Source organism: Anopheles darlingi, chromosome 2 (genome assembly GCF_943734745.1).
Source record: "Anopheles darlingi chromosome 2, idAnoDarlMG_H_01, whole genome shotgun sequence".
NCBI classification, from domain to species: Eukaryota; Metazoa; Arthropoda; class Insecta; order Diptera; family Culicidae; genus Anopheles; species Anopheles darlingi.
This window is the reverse complement of record NC_064874.1, coordinates 91,176,902-91,196,901: the sequence shown is the minus strand read 5'-3', so window position 1 is coordinate 91,196,901 and position 20,000 is coordinate 91,176,902. Positions and strand designations below refer to the sequence as shown.

General features: G+C 50.5%; 2 protein-coding genes across 4 annotated transcripts in view; one reads left to right on the top strand and one right to left on the bottom strand.

Annotated features, from left to right (window-relative positions):
• The window catches only part of LOC125952817 (uncharacterized), a 6,991-nt gene extending 3,427 nt beyond the window's left edge, over nt 1-3,564 (bottom strand). For all 3 annotated transcript variants that reach the window (XR_007468833.1, XR_007468832.1, XM_049682541.1), the window contains exon 1: nt 3,458-3,564. The gene's annotated coding sequence lies outside the window, so the exon portion shown is untranslated. The remainder of the gene's footprint in view (nt 1-3,457) is intronic.
• A 2,473-nt stretch (nt 3,565-6,037) lies between these two features.
• Nucleotides 6,038-20,000, top strand: part of LOC125948504 (metallo-beta-lactamase domain-containing protein 1) — a 59,166-nt gene continuing 45,203 nt past the window's right edge. Inside the window, exons 1-3 of the mRNA XM_049674645.1 lie at nt 6,038-6,138; nt 7,707-7,983; nt 15,094-15,261. Coding sequence (XP_049530602.1) covers nt 7,812-7,983; nt 15,094-15,261 — 340 coding nt within the window. The 5' untranslated portion in view covers nt 6,038-6,138; nt 7,707-7,811. The remainder of the gene's footprint in view (nt 6,139-7,706; nt 7,984-15,093; nt 15,262-20,000) is intronic.

Below are 20,000 nucleotides of genomic sequence, written 5' to 3'. Positions count from 1 at the left end.
AAAAGGTCGGACGCCCAGAGGGGTGCAATGGAGCCGTATAAGTATATGGTATAACGGGACTGTGAGCAGTTGTAAGACTCATGGAGTCCCGTCTGGAGCGGCTCAGATTCGTCCGTCTTCCGTCCTCTGATGATGACGACGACGACGGCGACGACGACGAAGAGGATGATGCTGCTACACCTTCGGCTGTGGGTCGTCTGGTGCTACCCCCTCCCGAAGAAGAATGATAAAATGTGGAACAGACAGCTAATTGACAGCTGAGCCAACCAGCATGGACGAGAACCCTCTCTGGCGGGGGTTGTACTTCGCTAACAAACTCTGTGAGCAGAATAAGAATTCGGAGCGATCCCTTGTCCGGCATTTTCACTGGAATGTCTGTGTCTGGAGCGTTTTTTTGAGGAGTTATTCACCGGAATAACCGTAACAATATCGCGTTTCGTGGTTACTAATGAGGTAGCGAACGAAAGCGTTCGTTCAGCGTGAGATCTCTGGTTCGAAGAACGAATTCTTTCTTATTCTGGAACCCGTTCGACCATTTTTTAAAATACTCAAGCATTTAAATGCAAAGCTCACACTCTAGACGCAAATTTCTGTCGAAGGCAAATCGGCAAAGTAAACGTTTTGTGTGGATACCGGTTTTGTTTTTGGACCGCAAACAAGATCCACGAAGATTATTATTGGTTCAACTCAAAGTAAGGTGTCCGCAACCGTCGCGCTGGTCCGCAAATGTAAATTTGTGTAGGAAGCCGATCACCGTCATCTGCTCGATTTGGTCGCCGTACTCTTGCCCAGTGGCGTTGTCCGTTCCACTTCGAAAAACCCACGAAGAGCGAACCAAATCATTTATAATACCTCATCCGCGACGCTATATTCGGACCTTGAATCTTCGATAAAATGGCATTTCAGGCCGGCTGATTCATGAGGAAAAAGTCGTTTGATTGCTTTTTCGTTTTGCTGGATCGCAAACTGGTGTTCCAACGCGATCGGCACCCTCCATCTTATCCAGTTTCATATTTCTGTTCGCCGGTGTTGGCGGATGAGTTGACATTTTGCCTCTAAGGGGGACATCCTCCACAGTGCAGACGGAGGAGGGATCGTGGAAATGCTCCGAGGTAGCCTGATTTCCACCCAGGAACAGGACCACCGAGCGAGTGAAGCAAACGACGGCGGCAACGGGTGTTCGATGCTTAAAACCGGCTGCTCGTTGCCGCGTTTGAAGGCATTGCGGGCGTTGAAGAAGCCACGCGGCATGATACGCAAAAAAACAAGCAAGCCAACCCATTAACGCGCGAAATGAGTTTGCTCCGGGGTTTGCCGCCGATCGCCACTCCAAGATCGGCTGGTAATTGAATTATTTGATCGTAACCGCCCTGCTGGCAGGAGTGGGGTGCTGGGAAACGGCTGCGAGATGTTGTAGACCGATGAATGAGATCATTAGCGGCACATCCGGACCTAATGGGACACCGGTGGCGATCGTCATGGTGTGGTCTGTCGATGGTTCCCACCGGCCTGACGCTCCCTAGACGCATCGGCAGATGGGACAAGATGCGATATTCCCAAACACGGCACACCAGGTATGTGCCTACAATAAAGAAAGAACTTGTCTGTCCAATTAGTGAACTATCTCTGCTCGTGGAGAGCTCAACAACTTCGAGAGACGCACCAGTCCGTGTGCGCACCTCGAGCTCAGGGTTAACACGATTTCGAAAGTCACAAACTCAACGCACACACTCGCACACCGAAACTCTTGTGTATGTATGCAAATGTTCCGGTCACGAACACTGCAAGTCAAGGATTCGCAGGTCAACACACATGGTTCGCTTTATGCAACCATTTTCAGTTTCAGGTGTTTTGCATAGATTATGCTGCGAGATGAAAAGACTTCTTGCGGAACAGCTCGTAGCTAGAGCCGTAGATGAGCTCAACTTAAACTGCATATGGTCACGGCTGGCGATTATTACTCTGCAACACACAAGTCAGCAACCTACAGCGACTGGTAGTCTGCGTGGACTGACGCAATGAGTGAAAGTTGCGTGTACGAGACGCGGATTGATTTTTCGAGAGTTTCAACCGGTACAGACAGCCTCAGTCTATCTTCAGTATCGCATCGCTGACCGGTTTCATACGGCCATCAATCATCTGTGAAGGTCTATTCATGTTGCTTCACGTGATTCATGCATTTCAGGGTGTCCTTGCTTGGTGTGCGCTCTTCTCGATCAGCTGTATAATAGATTGTTGCTTGTAGCTTCCCGATCATAGCTGGAATTCCTTTTGCGCTTCGTAAAAAGCGTGTCCACGAAACACGAGTGTCAGACGCTTTATTGCAGTTCATAAAACGATTTACAACCAATTTTATAACGATGGTTCTTGATCGTAACGACTTTCTGCATCGATGGAGATCGCAATTAGCATGGAATAAAATATCCAACGGGTTGCCCGCGGCGTGTTAAACGTTCACTAACTAACACCAAACGAGGCACTTCCGGTACCCCAATACCCGGTACAGTATGGCTGCTGAATCATTCATGCAATCGGAATCGAGAATCGCCCGTCGAATCGAAAAAAAATGCTGCGAGTCCAACCGAGATCTCCCGAAAGATCGTAAGTCAAACACATGTAAAGCGGTCCAGCTCATGGTGCCAAACCGGTTCTCTGGTCAAAACCGTTTGCACGTGCGTTATCATGCCTCCATTCAAGGCGGACACGAAAGTACCACAAGCAGGCAGCCAGGCAGGCAGCCGAAAGGAGAAGGTGAGCGATGCGATGGAAAGGAGAACAAAAAGCCTTGGATCGACCTATTTCTCCTGTGTGCGCCGGTCGCAGCCTGGCGAACGGCGATTATGCTTTCGTTTTCCAATCACGACTGACCTAGCGCCGTGCATCGTGGAGTGACTGCAACCAGGCAGCGGCAGCACCCAAGACTGCAGAAGGTTGCAGGGTAATTTACCGACAAATTACACCCCATTTGCCGTTCGATTCCGATCGATCAATCGTTCGATCGAAGCAAAAACGAAAGACTTCAACGCCCTCAATTCCGTGTATGTCCATGGCACGGAATAATATGGTTCGGTTGGTATGTACGCTTCCTGGTAGAAGAAGTGATCATTAGGAATCCTTCAGTGTCGCTAAAAATGGTCAGGGGCTACCGCAGTCCTCCAGATGGCCTCTTACAAAAGGTGATTTCATCGCATGCCTATAAGCGACGAACCCGAGGCGCGTCCCACGCAATGTAAATCTGAGTTTACTTGTCCCGCCTCATGTTCGTCATAAACCGACCGCAGCGACAATTGTCGTGTGTTGCATACAGAGCGAGAAGGGGAGAAAAAGATCTCAACACTTCACTACACTGTTCCGAGATGGTGTCGCTGATGACACGTAACCCGCCCCATGTGTCCCTCCCTAACAAAACACTTCCACGTCCCTAAACACACACGTGCCCGCGCGCACGAACACACACCTTGGTTGTGTCAACCTCCAAATCACGCCACGGCGCACAGTCACACACTGCTGTTCTCTGATTCGATTCGTCTGGGGAACACCGTTCGCGTCCGTTCTCCTTGGTACACGAAATGAAACTAAGAAAAGCAGCGAGCGCGCTCCACGATGTCGGTGCGGTGCTACGATCGCGTTTACGATCGCGTGCTTGAGCGGTTACCATGCAAGAAGAGAGTGTGTGGCAGCGAGAGAGAGGGAGAGAAGGAGAGCGATCGAGTGTTGTGTTCGCGAGCACAACGCGGAGTTGTTATTGTTTATCGTTCGAATCTCCGAACCCCATGTGCGATGCTCAAGACGGACCACTTCGCAGCCTACTAATCCCATCGGCATCGGCTATTACATCAAACTGTAAAATCGCCAATTTTGAATGGTGATCGATAATGGCTCTGGAGTATATAAGAAGAAAAAAAAAGAAAAACGAAACTTTCGTTTCACCGCCACCGCCACCGGGTTGGAGATTGCACCAGACTCTTGCTGCTCTGTGCTGCCCGACTCTGTGGCCACCGTGAACCTGTTTAACCATGTGCACCGAGGCGCGATTAATGCGATTCACTTTCGATTTCACGTGTGTGTGTGTGTCGCGGGGTGTGCGCTCGGTTTTTGAAGCTGCGGTTGCAGGTGCATCCGTCTTCGCAACTGCGTCTTCCTATCGTTCCGGTGCCTCAGGTGGTGGCCAACTTCCTTTCGTCTCCGTCTTGGCCGGTTGCTTACATCAGCATACAAGCATTTTATGATCATGTTTCAACGCGAACACCACAATGCGGTGGTATGCGGTGTGCTTCATGCATTCCCATTCCGGATCGAAATAGATATTCCGGAATGTCCTGTTTCCATTGTGGTGGAAGGGGGTGGGGAGTGGCTCTGAAAATTGAATTCAAACAGCGGCCACAGAATGACGATGCCGTTTTCTTGCCGCTCAGAATCCGTTCTGGTGGCGGAACCCAAACCACCGTGAACCCAACAGTGCCAGTACTCCTCCCTTTAAATCCCGCCTGGTGAAGGAGAGGATGAAGGGCAATCGTAATGCACCGTAGCACAGCAAAGCAAATCGTAATATGGAATGGCAATCGTATGCCGAGAACGCGATCGTGTTGGCCGCACGTCCGTCTCTTGTCTCCGCATGCTGTGGTTGCTGGCAGTCGCGCGGCGTCTTTCAATGTTGGGCGAATCGGTAAGCCGCACCCAGCCCGGGTCAGGTCGGGCGCCTAACGGGGTTTTAATGGCGCGGAAAGTATTCACTGATTGGGGAGGGTAGTTCACGGGCTGCGCATTGAGCGCCATTGGGGCCCACCGGGAAGTGGAGCTTGCTAGAATTAATTCGACATTAATGTCGAGCGCGCCTTGTGTGATCTCGCTGGCAGAAGAGCTGGGAGCTGGAGAACAGCAGGAAACCGACGACACAGCGAGAATGCGGTCGAAAGGTGCCGAATGATGGGTGAATATCAGTGGGAGCGATCAGGCCCGCGCGGGAACATGTTACGATCGCGTTCTTGGCCCCTACCTATACCAGCATTAGCTGACCCAAGGTGGTGAAGAGAAAGCATCGCATGTTGGGAATGCAAAAGCCCTTTCAAGTGCAGGTTGTTAAGTGTTATGGTTCAAGCGCGCCTTGGCGGAGAGCGATGTGAATAGCATTGACCTGAAAGCAGCTCCGGAAGGAGCAATGTTGATTTGTGAGCAATGGTGCATGTGTACCGGTGGTAGTTCTTTGGTCTTCATTTCGTACCGTTCACCGGTGTGATCTGTTGGTTTCATGCGGCGTCACGGTACATCACGGCTGGCGGTTTCGTGCCAAAGGCCCATTTAAAGCGGTACCTTTTGGTGGCAGACGGAGGAGAAGGTTTGCTCTGAATATTACACACTCTAGGGTTGATATCAACTCAAATTTTACGTGTAATTATACCGACGTTTAACGGACGACGAACCTTTTGGGAAGGAAATTCCACTTCCTCGTGAAATGGAAACTCAAGCCCTATAAAAACGTACAAAATGTATAATTTCTTCGGCAAAAGTAACAAAAACTCGGTTTAGTGGCTAAATTGGATGGCTAAAAGTAAAAAGTAAAAGTCAAATAAGAGCCAAAACATTAATAAAGGATGCTAATGTTGTGAATACTATCTATGAATACTGTTATTTCTTATTTTATTTAGTAATTTGGTTAACAAAACAGAAAATGTATAGCACCGTGATACACGAGCGTGCGATTGTCGCGCAACAATGTCTAAAACGCGATGCAACAATCGCACGCTCGTCTATCTTGTGCTTACGGATTTTGACATCACGGTGCGACAATCGCACGCTCGTCTATCGGGCGCTTAAGAGCGAGTGGTATTAATGGGTTTTTTTATCTTCTTTCTTTTTCGTTTGCTCTCAATAAATATTTACCCAAACTGGCGAGAATACTGAGGGAAAATCGTCTCTCAAACATTTTACAAAATTTATGATTTTCATCCAACATCCACGATTTTCTCGGGCTACTGGGATACTGCTGGCAAGATTGTACGGGCGCCGGTCTAGTGGGACGTTGTTTTGGAGTGTCCGCAAGCCGTCTCGCTCGGTACGAGTTTTTGCGCAACCGCCACCCGCACCACCCACTCGGAAACACCTTCCCTCTCGGTGCGGGAGTAGCACGAACACGAAAGGGTAAGTAGGGCCACCGGTGTGTTCGTGGGAACCGACTCGGAACCGAAACGGAGCCGAACCGCCTCCGAGCTTGCGGGAAAATATTGTCTGCTGGCAGATTGCGGGTGGCGCCTCCATCTCCCTCCCCCGGGGTGGGCTGGGGTGTGGGAGAATTTCGCGATGCGCTCGATGCGTGCGGGCGACCGTCGCCGTCAGGCTTTTTGGCAGATTTTCCTCCATTCGGCCCGAACGCACGCGTTCAGTCAAGGTTGATCACTCGGCAGGAGCGAAACCCGGAGCGACGACTCCCGGAACACCAATCCGGTGACGGTGCCGTTCGGCGGCGTAGTACGCGTAGCTTGTAGTACCATCATCACCCCGCAAAACCCCACCCCCCAAGGGGGCCCCGACGCCACGGGGCCAGTAAACCAACACTCTGACCATACGGTGGAAAATACCAGCCCGTTTTTTTCTCTTCATCCGGTGAACCCGTATCCGCTGTTGCCGTATTGCGCGAATCCTTGTGACGACTGGCTGGACGACAACGCGACCGAGAAGGCGGTGGTGGCGACGGCGTGAAAGGAAACCCAAAAGTCGTGTTGCCGCAGTGCACGAGCGAGATAGAACGAGCGAGTGAAAGAGAGAGAAAGAGGGAGAGAGAGCGAACGACCGGAAAAAGGGAAGGTGGAGCAGCATGATTTGGTTTGGAGCAAAAAAAATCATAATAAATCGTGCGTGTTTATGTGCGTGACCGGCCATTAAGCAAATCTGCAGCCCAGCGCATTGATGGTAGCCCCTTCTCGGCGTGCCACGTGCAGCCACGCGCGTGGCCACGTGTGTGTGTGTGTGTATGCTAGTGTCCTTTTCGTGTGATGCGGAGGCGGTGCCGTATGTGTGTGCGTGTGTGTGTGCGTGTGTGTGTGCTTTCTGCCAAGTGGAAAACACAAATCCCGTGAAGCCGCGGCACTCGAACGGTGCAAAACCATCGCCTTCTTCGTTCGACCACCTCTTCGACCAGCGTGACCGCGAAAGTGGTGCTGCGGATGAAAAATCGCAAAACAGCTGGAACGCCACACACGCGCGCGCGATCCCGAGTAGGCCGTTCGATGTGTGTGTGTGTCTGTATGTGCGTGCGTGTATGAGAGTGTCTCGTCATCGGTTCGCTTAGTGGGGTGTCATCACGGGGAGTTTAGTGTTTTGGGTGGAAAATCGACCATCGGCCATCATGTAGGCGTGTGAGAATAAGATAGGGGGGTGGGGGCGGGAGATAAGGGGTGGTCAAGCTACGCGTACTACGTCTGCCAATGTCCGGTCCCACCATCGGTCGGTGCTTTCGCAGCCAAAGCTGCGGTCTCGCTTCTGCCGGGTCATCTTCCTGAATCCTTTTCCTGTGCTTTGGCCGCCATTTTTCGGGGCCAAGTATCAGGTGCGGGCACGCGTGCCACGGAACGTCGAAAACCCCCGGAATCTCGATGGTTGCTTCGATTGCGAGAGGGAACCACGCTGCGGACCCTCGCTTGCTCAGTTGGCGTTGCGTTTCGTTTCCGAGTTTCGTTCGAAGACCGTTACTACTTGAGCTGTTTCTTTAGTTGGTGCATCACACGAGATCCTTGAACGGCGGATTTACCTGGAAAGAGAGAAAGAGAGAGGAAGGGAGGATAGTAGGCCAAAGGACATCACTCCGAGTAGCGACAATGAATGAAGTGATCGTCCTGAAAGAGGGTTACTCGAGGTTCGAGGACACACCGGAGCAGCAACCCTCAGCAGTGATGCTCGCCAACTGCACCTGTACCCTGATCAAGGGCCGCGATTGCAACGTCATCGTCGACACGATGACTCCTTGGGATGGCGATCTGCTCTTGAAGCGTAAGTATCTCCTTGTTTACCATATTTTCTCCTTCACTGCATCCTTCCTCTTCCCTAGGAGATTCGAAGATAAAGTCCTTAAATTGGCACAAGAAAAAGGACTTACTTTGTGGGATGGAGGACACCCTTGAGAAAGGGTTCGCAACTAACGAGAAAACATTGCTCTCCGACGATAAGGAGAGTGAGAGGATGCTTATGGTTTGACACACTTGGCAAGAAACTGTCCCCCCCGTGGCGTACGCTTTTCACTTTCGACTGGATATGCTCCAAGAGTCAAGATGGGGACGCCCGCCGGGATGGCCCTTCACTGCACTGTCGAATTCGAAATCGTCTTGGCGTAATCTTTGATAACGATCTTACACCATGGCCGCGCCACCAATACATGAAGCTATCATAGACGATTCGTCCTCGTTTTGGCCCCTCCGCAAAAAAAAAAACAGGGAATTTGTATGCTTAACTAGCAGGAGCAGGAGCATGAATGCGCATTTACTACGTCCATTGACGCCAGTGTGGAAAGGGACGCACATTATTGGCGTTTTCCTTCCAAGGAGAATCGCGTTTTACACGACCCTTGTTCGACCGGATGGGTTATTCATGGCGTAAATGTGAATCCGTACGGTTGATGCCGCATAAAGATGAGGAAGAGGTCCGAAGGGGGGAGGGGGACCGCATTAAAAGCACCAAACACCAAGGAGCACCAGCGCCCAGCCGCGGGTTGAAGAACAAGTTTGATCCCGATGTTTGGACGTGACGTTCGGGTTTCGAGCAATAGTAGCAGCAAAACCGCATCTTAACCCCCCTCGGTACGCCCTGTTTATAGGTTGTGTGCGGGGGGACGGAGTTGCCTTCCCTGTTTGCGGAATAGTTTTCGAAGCGATAACACGAACACCCCACCCCGGGAACCATCATCGGCATCAAGTTCTTCTTTCCCTTTTCTTCATCGTCGGTGCGCCATCGTTTCTTTCAATTTTAAAACATTCCCGGGAGCCCATCAAACCGATGGACGATGGTGCTCAATCTGCAGCGTTCGCGCGAGCGCGGAACCCTTCGAATTCGCCCTCACACAAACTTGGATCAATTCTTCGTGGAGGTGGAGGGAGTCGTGGAAAAGGTTGAGAAATCATTCCTCGGTTTTCCCGTTCCGGGGGGTTCGGGATCGGGGCAAAATTGGGGTCGGAAGAAGCAGTGCCTCAGGGCCAGGGCCAGGGTAACAGCGCGGCCAACTTGCGCGGCGTTTGCTTGCCGTTGCTTTGCGGAACATTTCCGGAATGAGGCAAAACATCGCGAAAGCACGCAATGCGCGCCGACGAGTTAGACGATACTACGACGATTCCCGTCGGTATCGCTGGCTGGATATTCAGCGACGGGAAGGCGGAAGGCCAAGGTTTCTGCTTCAGTCAGTTGTAGTTGAACTTTTGATTAAGCTTTTGTCGTTTTGCGCTCGTTCTCGCCCAGGTTTCGGGTCGGAGCCGGGTGGTCATTTGAATTGGTTGTCCTGCAACCTCCTCGTCGTCGTCGTCGTCGTCGATCGTTGCTGGTGTGGCCAAAGTTTCCGTTGGGACTCGTTTGAAAGTGAAAAAGGATATTTTTGTATTCGCGATACCCTCTTTCTGCCCCCCCCCCCCCCCCCGGCATGAGAGCGGACATCGTTTGCGTTTCGTTTTTTGCCTCTTTTTTTTCTTTTGGCTCGTTTGGGCTTATCCGCTTGTCACTGCCTGGTGGATCGACATAAAATATAATTCCACCGAAAAAACCTACCCCGATAGAGCGGCTTATTGGGTCCGGTAGCAAGCATCCGGTCCGCAGCAGCAGCAAGTAAGTAAGTAACCAGCGAAACCGGGAATCGATTGGGAAGCAGTCGACTCGAACAAACTCGATGATTCAAAAAACAATTCCACTCAGCTCATTTGTTTCGCCTTCGCCGGTGGCCGGTGGCCGGTGGTCGGCGGTTTCGATAGCTCGAAGTGGTCTCGAGCTCGAATGGTTCGAAAGCTTCACCGACAAGTAATCGAAGGAAGGAAGCGAAATGGCCGGAACTAATTTTGAAACTTTTTGCCACAATTTTTTCCACTTTTGCTACCGAAAATCTATTATTTGTTGGTAGTCGTGCCTTGCTGGCCCTTGCTGGCTGGCTGGCTGGTTGGCCGGAGTCGGGTTTTCTTGCTGAGTAATTTATAAGGGCAGATTAGTTTGCAGTTTTCCTGCTGTCTAGCGATGGAAAATGGGTTTCCGTTTCTCTGTGTGGCCGCAGCGTCTCCAATCGAACACCGAATTCCACGAAATTGAATGCCAGTCCAAGCACTTCCGTCATTTGCAGAACGTTCGGTATAGTTCAGGTCATTAAGAACTGGAACTGGAGAGCTGTGCGGGAAATTGATTGGCAATAAGAAGAAGCTCTTGGAAACTACGTCAGCTCGGTTTTTGGGACGATTATGAATTCGTTGTATAACGAAACATCGCCGCCCAGCATTGGTCTTCTAAAAGTTCACTTTCCCGTCGGTCTTCCGGAGCAACTTTCATTTCGGAGTTCAGAGAATTTTGAGTAGAAACACAAATTCGTACAGTGAGTCTAATGCCAATGTTTGACTTGCAGACTATACAGCTACTGTATACTGGCATTATGATCCACATGAATTTCATCTGCCACACTCCACTAAAGCCAACCAGATTGACTAAATTTGGCTTCGAATGAAATCAAATTTGCATTCAAAACAGTGGACTCGGGAAATAAGTTTGCCGGAGCAGCGGGAGTACTGAATAGGCAAATGAACTGCTTGAACTACTCCGATACACCGATTTCCACACAGTCACGCAGATGAAGGTCCCACGGGAATGTCGATTATCAATTCCATTCCAAATCGAATTGCTTCCCTTTTTCCCCGCGGTTTCCGAGCCCCGAGCGTGCGATTTAACGTCCAGTTCCCGGGGGCCAAACGCAAACTTCATAATGATGCCAATCAGCCCAAAACGAGCCTAAACTTTGCGGTAGTTTCGACGCCTCTAGACGCTCCCTCTCTGGGCAGCACCGCGAAACGAAAACGCGAATGGAAAGCCCGTTACCACAATTAACCGAGTAGCATATACGCGCCACGCGGGCACTGCGCGACCGATGGTGAACTTCTACTTCCGCCAGAACCGGGCTCCCGACCAAGTGGTTGGCAATCCAGTCTGCCACGTCTTTTCCGGGGTTTTTAGTGCTGGAGGAAGTTTCCTTTCCTCTCTCCCCGTTTCGTTACGTTTGTTACTTGCGCCTCGCCATATTCTGGATGCGGCTAGCTTTGCCGACGGGCTCGGGGAGGGAGAAAGTTCATCCGGCCATCTAATCTGTTTCACTGGCGGTGTGGCTTCTCCCTTACCCCGGGGTCTTGGTTTTGAACTTCATTCGGATATATGTATGCCGATGGCTTTTCCATGGTTTCCCCACTTTCGTTACATTGACTACGGGTACGGTACGGTCCGGTGACTGGTGTGCCGTCCGCCAGACCAGCAGTGTAGTAGCTGGTACCTAGCTCGCTGCTCATCGGACTCATCGGCGTCCGGTGCCTGTATCCGGTGCGCAAAAGTTTCACCACCGAACACTGGGCCCTGCCAGGTGAGGTTATTCCTGTGCCGCCAGTAAATGCCAAAGGTGGACGTGATAGTGCCCCGTCGTCGTGACTCAATCCCGGGGCTCCTTTTGGCTACCATTGCCATAAAGTGCCAGTATGCCACTTTTGATGAATATTCATAGGAGTTTTGAATTTTTTAAAAGATGATGTATTTTGTGTTGAGCGAGCGTTGTTGTTACAGGTTTCGGTACCGAAAAGTTCGTCGCAAGAAAACTCCATACTGGGGCAATGAGAGGTGAACCACGCACGTCAGTCAGTCAGGTGAAAGGGACCTCGGGAAAGGGAATCATGCTGAATTCTATCTGCAATGCTGTTTTATGATAGTTTAACGGAAGATAATCTTCTTAACTGCTGATTATAAGCGACGCGGGTTCGTCCAATGAACCGTTTCGAGAGCGGTGCGGCGATTGTATACTTGGTCGCCTTTCCCCGGTCCTTACACCGCTATCAGCAACAACATCAGCAGTGCCAGCAGTAGCGCCTGGCTGGCAAAGTATGCTAATTCTATCGCGCGTACGCAACGGTGTGTCACCGGACCCGGGCGTCTCCATCGCCAACGTCGTCAGAGATGATCGATAATTTTAATTCGACTATTCTCTACCTTGAAGCGTGAGCCCCCGACGACCAGCTCCCGACGATGTGCTTCTTTAGTTCAGTTGATTCGCCTTGGAATGGTTGCTTTCAATTCCGCGCCATTCGCCACAGCTTCTGCTGTAAGTTCTCGAATCACTACCAGCCGATGGTCCCACGGGGAGTGTACGGCTTCCTCGCCTACATTCACCACCCGACATTACAAAGTCAGATACGGGCTGCTGCTGTCGAGGAGCGGTTAACATCGGCTAATCCCTTTTGATGTCCGATTATCAGGATTTTCAAAAGCTTTCCTTCTTTTCATTTCATATCTTCATTCAGTTCGGTAGCCCTGCCGGCGCGTTGGTGGTGTCACTGGTAGGGTACTGGTAGGAGCTGGCTAGAGATATGGGTATAGGTAGCTGACCGGACGAACACGGATTTAATGTGCGAAAAGCTCATCCCCCCCGGGCGCATCGGTCATTTCATTTTTGGACAATCTAAAGCTGAGTGTGTTTGTGGATTACCGTGAGGGAGGGGGTATATTGTGTGTAGGGACCGAGCTTATAGTTTGGACTCAGGAGTTCCACAATGAAAGTGGACCACATGAACCACACCGGCAGGATACTGGATGAGTGTATTAGTTGGCGCTTTTACGATAAAGGACGCAGCAGCTATTCGCCCGTGAGTGTCTGCCTCTCTCCGGATGAATCGTGAACCTTCGCTTAGTATATATACGAATCGGGAAAATGAGTTCCGTTCCATGAATCAAGCTGGCCTTAACGTGTACATGTGTGTGTGTGTGCGAAAGAGAAGTCGACTATACCTGCAAGGATACTGGTTAAGGGTAGCATAATGTGCGCCACATTCTCGTCGAATCGAGGGATGAATCGTCGCCGTTAATGCACTACGATATGCTCACCGTGAGATTGCGGACTCCTTAGCGAAAGCACTCACCTTCCACTACACGTTCGAGACGCAGAGGCAGTGCTTGCTGCATCAAAGAGAGAGAGAGAGGGATCAAGAGAGAGAGAGAGTGAGAGAGAGAGAGAGCGGGAGAGAGAGAGAGAGAGAGAGAGAGAGAGAGAGAGCGCGCTCCTTAGCCGTTAGTTGCGCTGCGGTCTTTCGTGTTTCGCTTCATACCGTGAACGTTAGCTATTGATTATCATAAACCCGAACCCTCGGGGTCCGGGCAGGCAAATAACCGGTGCAAAAGCACCGCTTTGGTCTGCCTGGAAGAGGGGGTGGGGTGTTGGGGCAACGGCATTTGACCGAAAAAGCACCATAGCGTCTCAGCGGTGGCGGTAAGCGATAAGGCGGGGAAGTTGATGTTGGAAACCATGTTTCACACGAGCTTCAGAGCCCTGCAAAAAGCACGGACAGCTCGTAATTCGTCGAGCCTGCCGCAGGGATGGGAAAGGGGCGAGGAGGGGGGGGGGGGAGGGGGAATGAAACGTGACACCTGGAGACAGTGAGAGACGATGCTTGGTCGGCACTTATATCGCGGTGGTGGTGGTGATGTTCGGTCCGGGAGGACGATAAAGCAACGAGTGAGGAGATGGAACGGGGACGGGACGGGACGGGACGGGATTTTTGAACCAAAAGCGAATGTCAAGATGACGACGGAGCAATTGTCGGATTTATGTGTTTTTGTTGTTTACCTAGCCACCCAACCAACCAACCCAACCCGTACACCACCCTCCGAGGGTGTCTGCCATGGAGAGCGCCTATCGATGACGATTCGCCCGTCCGCCCGTCCGTCCGCCCGCCCGGCAGTGATACTGGGATGTTTATAATCGGAACCATAGCATCTTGTATCATCTTTCGGTGACGTCGGGAGCAAGAGTTTAAGGGAAAATCGATAGCCAGGACTGCGCAGAGGAGCACATTTTGGGGTTGACTCAACTGGCTGCTGGTGCACGATGCTACCGAGGGTAGTGTGTTTTGATGAATTCGCACCGGCAGGGAGCAAGGATTGCGGATCTCGAGAGTGATAGAACACTTCCGCATCCGTGGCGGTTCCGGATCGGGTCACCGAGTTTAGGGCCAGTTCATGGTTTTGTTTCTGGCGTTGAATTATCGTCGGATAACATGACGCAAGCTGTTGGTTTGGACGTGGTTTTGACGGACTTTTCCAAGGGATTTGCTGACTGATATCGTGTTCATGGAGGATTTTAAAACGTTTGTTAAATGTTTAATGGTTTAGTTACAGTACATGATAAATATTTCAAAACGCAGCAAATTTATTATATTAATCGTATAAATCCTGGTGAATCTAACGAAACGAAAGAGGATTGATAAACCTCTTAAACGGACGATCAATTAATTGCTAATAATTGATAAACTTATTAATCTTTTTGGCCTCTCAAAAAATGAGCAGCATTATAATCTCAAAAATATTTTTCATCTTGGAAAAAGGAAATGCAAAATTTCATTTTCTCAAATTTAATTTACTGTAAATTTATGAATTGACAGACATTCTAACATTTTTCCATATATCCAAATATGGTAGCTAATACAAAAAGAAAAGCAAACACATTTTCGATGGAATTCCAGTGAATCTAGCAAGCATCTTTTCGATCGCAAGCACCGCAAGCACGTCATTGTGTCAAATCATAGCAGACATAGGATTTGGATCGATGCCTTATGTGCACGAACGATAATTAGCTTTCGTTAGTTTTTGTCCCATCGTCCACCGTGACAACGGTCACAGTCTAAATACGTTTCTGCTCGCCAGTAAAACCCAATTCCCCGGTCGTTCGCTCGAAATGGTATATCCGCTCTTCCTCTAACTAATGTGCTGGTGTTTTTTTTTCTATTTTTCATTCCTCCATTACCTCTGGCGGGGCGCACTTTTGGCGACCGGAAAACGGATGACAAATGTGGTCTGCTGGAACCGGTACACGCTCTGTGGCCGCGCACACTACTGCAGGGCTGCAGGAGCATCAGCTGCATCCGGACGACATCGACTACGTCGTGAGCACACACGGCCATTCGGACCATCTGGGGAATAATAATCTCTTCCTGGGGGCGAAGCGGCACATCGTTGGAACGAACATCTCCCACCGGAACCGTTACTACGTCCACGATTTCGACAACGGTAAGTCCACTCGCCCTATCATCCCCCATCATCCTTGCACCTCTTCGTGGCCAGTTGGCCAGGCCAACAACACAACACAGCTTGACAGAATGTCGAAGGGCCAATTCCATCAACGTCATCAGCGACGAAGATGACGACTGTGTGTGCGTGTGTGTGTGTGTCATCCATGAGACAATATGGATCATGGACGAAACAAAGAAGGAAAAATGGGCGAGTCCACGAGGACACTCCAACGACGACGACGACGACGACACATTAGGTTTGTGCCCTTGGCAGGGATTTAAGCGATTTGTTAAGGGATGACGATCGTTCGCCGGTCGCTTGATTGCTTGACATTAGGCCAAAGCGAAAACGAAACGAAAGAAATCATGCCAGATGGATGCCTTGGAGGGTATTGTGCGCGCTCGTACGTACGTTTGTCGGTCCGGCCATCACTACCCGACACCAGCGACCAGCGACCAGCGACGTTTGATCCGAACAGAAGAAGTGATGATGATTGCTCCTTCACACTGATCGACGCTCCTGTGTGCTGTCCGTGGTGGTGGTGGTGGTGGTGGTGGTGGTGGTGGTGGTGGTGGTGGTGGTGGTGGTGGTGGTGGTGGTGGTGGTGGCCACCTTCCGGTAACTTATTTACCGAAATAAATAAACAGAAAATTGACACGCCAGCCAGGCCAGCCAGTCCGCTCCGCCACGCGTTTCCATCCTCGCATCCTTGGCACTTTGGTGGAAAATGGCCCAAAATCAAGACGAAATTAGATCGTCACCACGTTGCGCTATACGTGCTCCACAGTGAGCGAACCGTTGGGGGGAGGGTTTTTTTTTGCGGCCACCGCACCGAGGCTCTGTCAGAGACATTTTTGCGCCTTTTGACATCCGCCTCATCGCGATGTCCTTCCTCCTGGTGGTTGGTGATGGAATGGGTCGTGGTCGTTTTGGAATTTCCTGCGTCCTGGGCACACCGGATCAGCGGATCGAGGAGGCTCGTTATGATCGTGTGCGCGGAGGAGGAAGACGAGGAGGCGGTGGTGGTGGTGGAAGATGAACTTTATTTATCCGGCTGAATAAAGCCTGTTAGCCACTGGCACCAAGGTGTGTGATGGCCAAGTACCGCGGAATGGGGGGGACCGGGAGGGGGGCACCGGTCGATGGCGCCAAATTGGTTTTCGCCGCTCCATGATACCGTCTCCATGAAACTAAGTTATTACCTCCCACCTGCACCTGCACCTACAGCCCCTCCCTCGGCGATTGGAAATGGGTATTTTAAATCTTTCTGCGACATTTCGCATCATTAGCGCCCCGGCGAGTAGATTGCTTTTTGTGGGGTTTTGGGGAGGGGGAGCAGTGTTCCCTCCCGTGCCACGTGAGCTGTGTGGCCAGCTGGCTGACCTGCAAATCGAGGGCACAAAATCGATAATTTTAATTTTGTTCGCTATATTCCGTCCTCGGTCGATGCGTCTCCTGACATCACCACCTGGGCTCCAGGGCTTCTCGAAAGGGGCCAGGTTAAATACTGCGCCACTCCCAGGATGTTCGGTCGTTTAGCGTCAAAGCAGGCACACAAAACAAAAAAAAAAAAATAACCGGGAACGTTGGTTCGCTTAAATTTTCGTGGCGAGTGATTTAAACGGTAACGATGGCGTGACGCTTAAATTAATGGTTCCATGGCTGCTGCGACCACCGTGTTCATCCCGTGGGTCCCGTGCTCGCGTCGTTTCCATGGGGCCAGTCACCGCTCCGAAAAAAAAAAACACGCAGCGGCGCTGTGTTTGTTTTATGTGTACCCACCGCCGGAAGACTTTTCAATTATTGCCTGGAGAGCATCATCGTTATTTTGTTGTTACTTCGCTTTGTTCGCTTCGGTGGCTAGGCCTTCGGGGGGAGGGCGTTCCTCGCCAGAAATCTCTATCACAAACCCCCCCTCGGGAATGGGGGGCATGGGCATGTTTCTAATGTATTACGTCGCCCTCACCCCCCGCCCACCAGCGCGTCCCCATTTAGGGCGTTGCTGCATGTTTATTAAGTTTCGCAATGAATATTGCTGGCGCGCGCAATGACGCCATTTGCCACAGGCCGAGGCCCGAGTCCCGAGGCCCGCGAAGGCTGGACTCTGGAGGCTGCTGCTGCTGCTGCTGGGAGGCTGAATGTTCGATGTTAAAAGTTTACAACGCAAACGATAAACATTCTCCATGCCCACCGCCCACCGGGAGAGGGGGTTGGTGCGTGCGTGCGCGTGGCGCAAGTGCCGAGTGTCATGTGCCATTCCGTCACTCATCACGTCATGCGCCGCGCCGCGCCGGTGACGTGTGATGCTGGGATACCGTGGTGTGCGGTTCTGGTTTCTGCGTTCCTGGAAGGATTTAGATAAAAAATTTATGAAAAAAAAACCCGGAACGCTTCATGGAACAGGGAAAACAGTTAACAGCACACGACGCGGTTGACGTGTCGTGGGGAACGGTGTCGGGTGTGTGTGTGTGTGTATGGCGTTTGGTGGCGTCGCCGACTGCGCCGTCGCTATGGTCGTAACAAGCTCGTGATTGTAACATATTGGAGGATATGGTAGCGCAGGCGAATGGAGCCTGAAATGTGAACTGTTATTACATTTTATTTGACTGCGTGTGTTGTCTTGTCTGCGAAACGGAGCGGCAGGTTCTCGGTTTCTCGCACTGCTACATACTCTTAACGGGGTTAGCGAAGATATCAGAATTTGATAAATGTTTTTCTGTTGAAAAAGGGGCAAGCGGGGAACCGGCGGTATACATGGGGAGCGGGGAGAAGAATGGTTTGCTGGTACACTGATTTCTGCTGCTGTTGTTGTTGCTGCTGTTGCGAGTTGCTAAGCTGCGTTACATTGCTGCGAACATATGTGTTTGGAATACAAATACGGTGGAAGTTGGCGGACGGTGTTTTGATAAAGATTCCCTAAGAGATTCATGTTTCACTCTATTGTTATCGAGGATAATCTCTTTTTCGTGCGTTGTCAGTGTCTGTGTTGTTTTGCTAGCTTAGCACTGTTGCGCGTAGCATCATGATGTTTGAGTTGCTCGACTTCTGTTGATTCTGAACCATTTGTTTTGCGTCTTTGTTCCGTTGAATGGAATTTCTCTACTCTAGTGAGCTTCTTAACTAACTGAATCAAAAGATCTATAAACTATGTAATAGCATATGAAAAATTGTTAAAATCCCCGTTAAAAGTCCATATCACTTGAAACACAGCTAGTATAATTGATTGTAATGTTTTACATACTATCTGATTTACATTTGAACCATGTTGTTTGATTTTGCTTCTGTTTAGTTGCTGATAAATGTACCATGTTTTAATTTGAAGTAGATTGATGGAAGGAAGAATATCCATTAAACAATATTGTTAGATCATCTGAGATTTAGAAGTCGATATCGACTTGATTTATCTAAAAAGTTTATCAAATATTCTTGAATGGTTTAGCATTCGTGGAAAACGGTTTGTGAAGAATGACACAAAATAAATTAAACGAACAGTCCTTCGGGGAACATGTTCAAAGACTCATCAGTTGGCCAGATCCTCCACGGAATGGTGAAAAAAAATCGCCGGAAAATCAAATCAAATGGCCGCTCAAAGCGATCCGTTTCCACGAATTTGCCAACTTTTTCCGCTACAAAACACCACTAGTGTGGTGTTGGAACACTGCTCCAAGGCTGGTTGTGACAGTTTCGCTTACACTTTCGTGGAGTGACATTGATGAGAATCGTTTTTTGGGGGAAAATCTCAACCACCCAGCCAACCATTCCTAGAAGTCGACTTGCTGTAGCATATCTGGTGTATATTGCCTTGTGTAGATTGTGAGATGGTTCGAGAAGCGGTTCTTAGTGTATCGTACCCCGAACACAATGGAATGCACCATCGCATGGTGGCACAGCATGGTGCATACACACGAGCACAAGTTTGATGCGCATAAATACCAGGGAGAGAGACAGAGAGACGGAAGGAATGCGTGTGCGGTTTCACAAAAACAGCATACACGCACACACACACACACACACATTGGATAGAAAGCTTCACAAAAAGCACACTTTTCCTTCACGGACACACACACACACACACAGCAAATTACCTTCGTTTGTATGCGCGATGTGTATGTGTGCTCGCAAGTAGAGGTAATTCGAAGAAAATGTGAATCTCCTTCTCCAGACAAACCACAGGCAACCTCCCTCCCTTCCCCTCCCTTCCCATCTTCTCTGCTTCCACCTGTCACCGTCACCGGAAGCGGAACGCTAAATGCAATTCCCGGGTTTCGGTTACGGTTCGGGCGTGCGAAGAAAAGTTTCTTCTCGTGACAGGGGACACCCACCCGGCGGCGTGTGGCTCTTCAGCTCCCAGCTCCAGCTCCAGCGCCAGCTACAAACACATGTGCGGCAGCATGGAGTGTGAGCACAAATCTATCACGGCCGCCGGCTGCCGGCTGCCGTATCTCATCCTTTTGTCACGCAAATAGCAACCGGAATCCGGTTCCGTTTCCTGCGTCACCGAAGTGCACTAGACGGGTAGCGGGGTAGGGAGGCGCCTTCGCTAAGATGGCTGCTACTGCTGCTGCTGCTGCTGCTGCTGCTTTTGGTTGGTAATTTCATTGTCAGCATGAGATTGCCAATGTACGTACGAGTATGCCAGGGCATGTGTGTGTATGTGTGTTTGATGGGATCCTTTTTTCGGTCCCTCCCCCCCGTAAGACGACGGTCTCTGAATCAGGTCGCACAGCGGGAGAGCA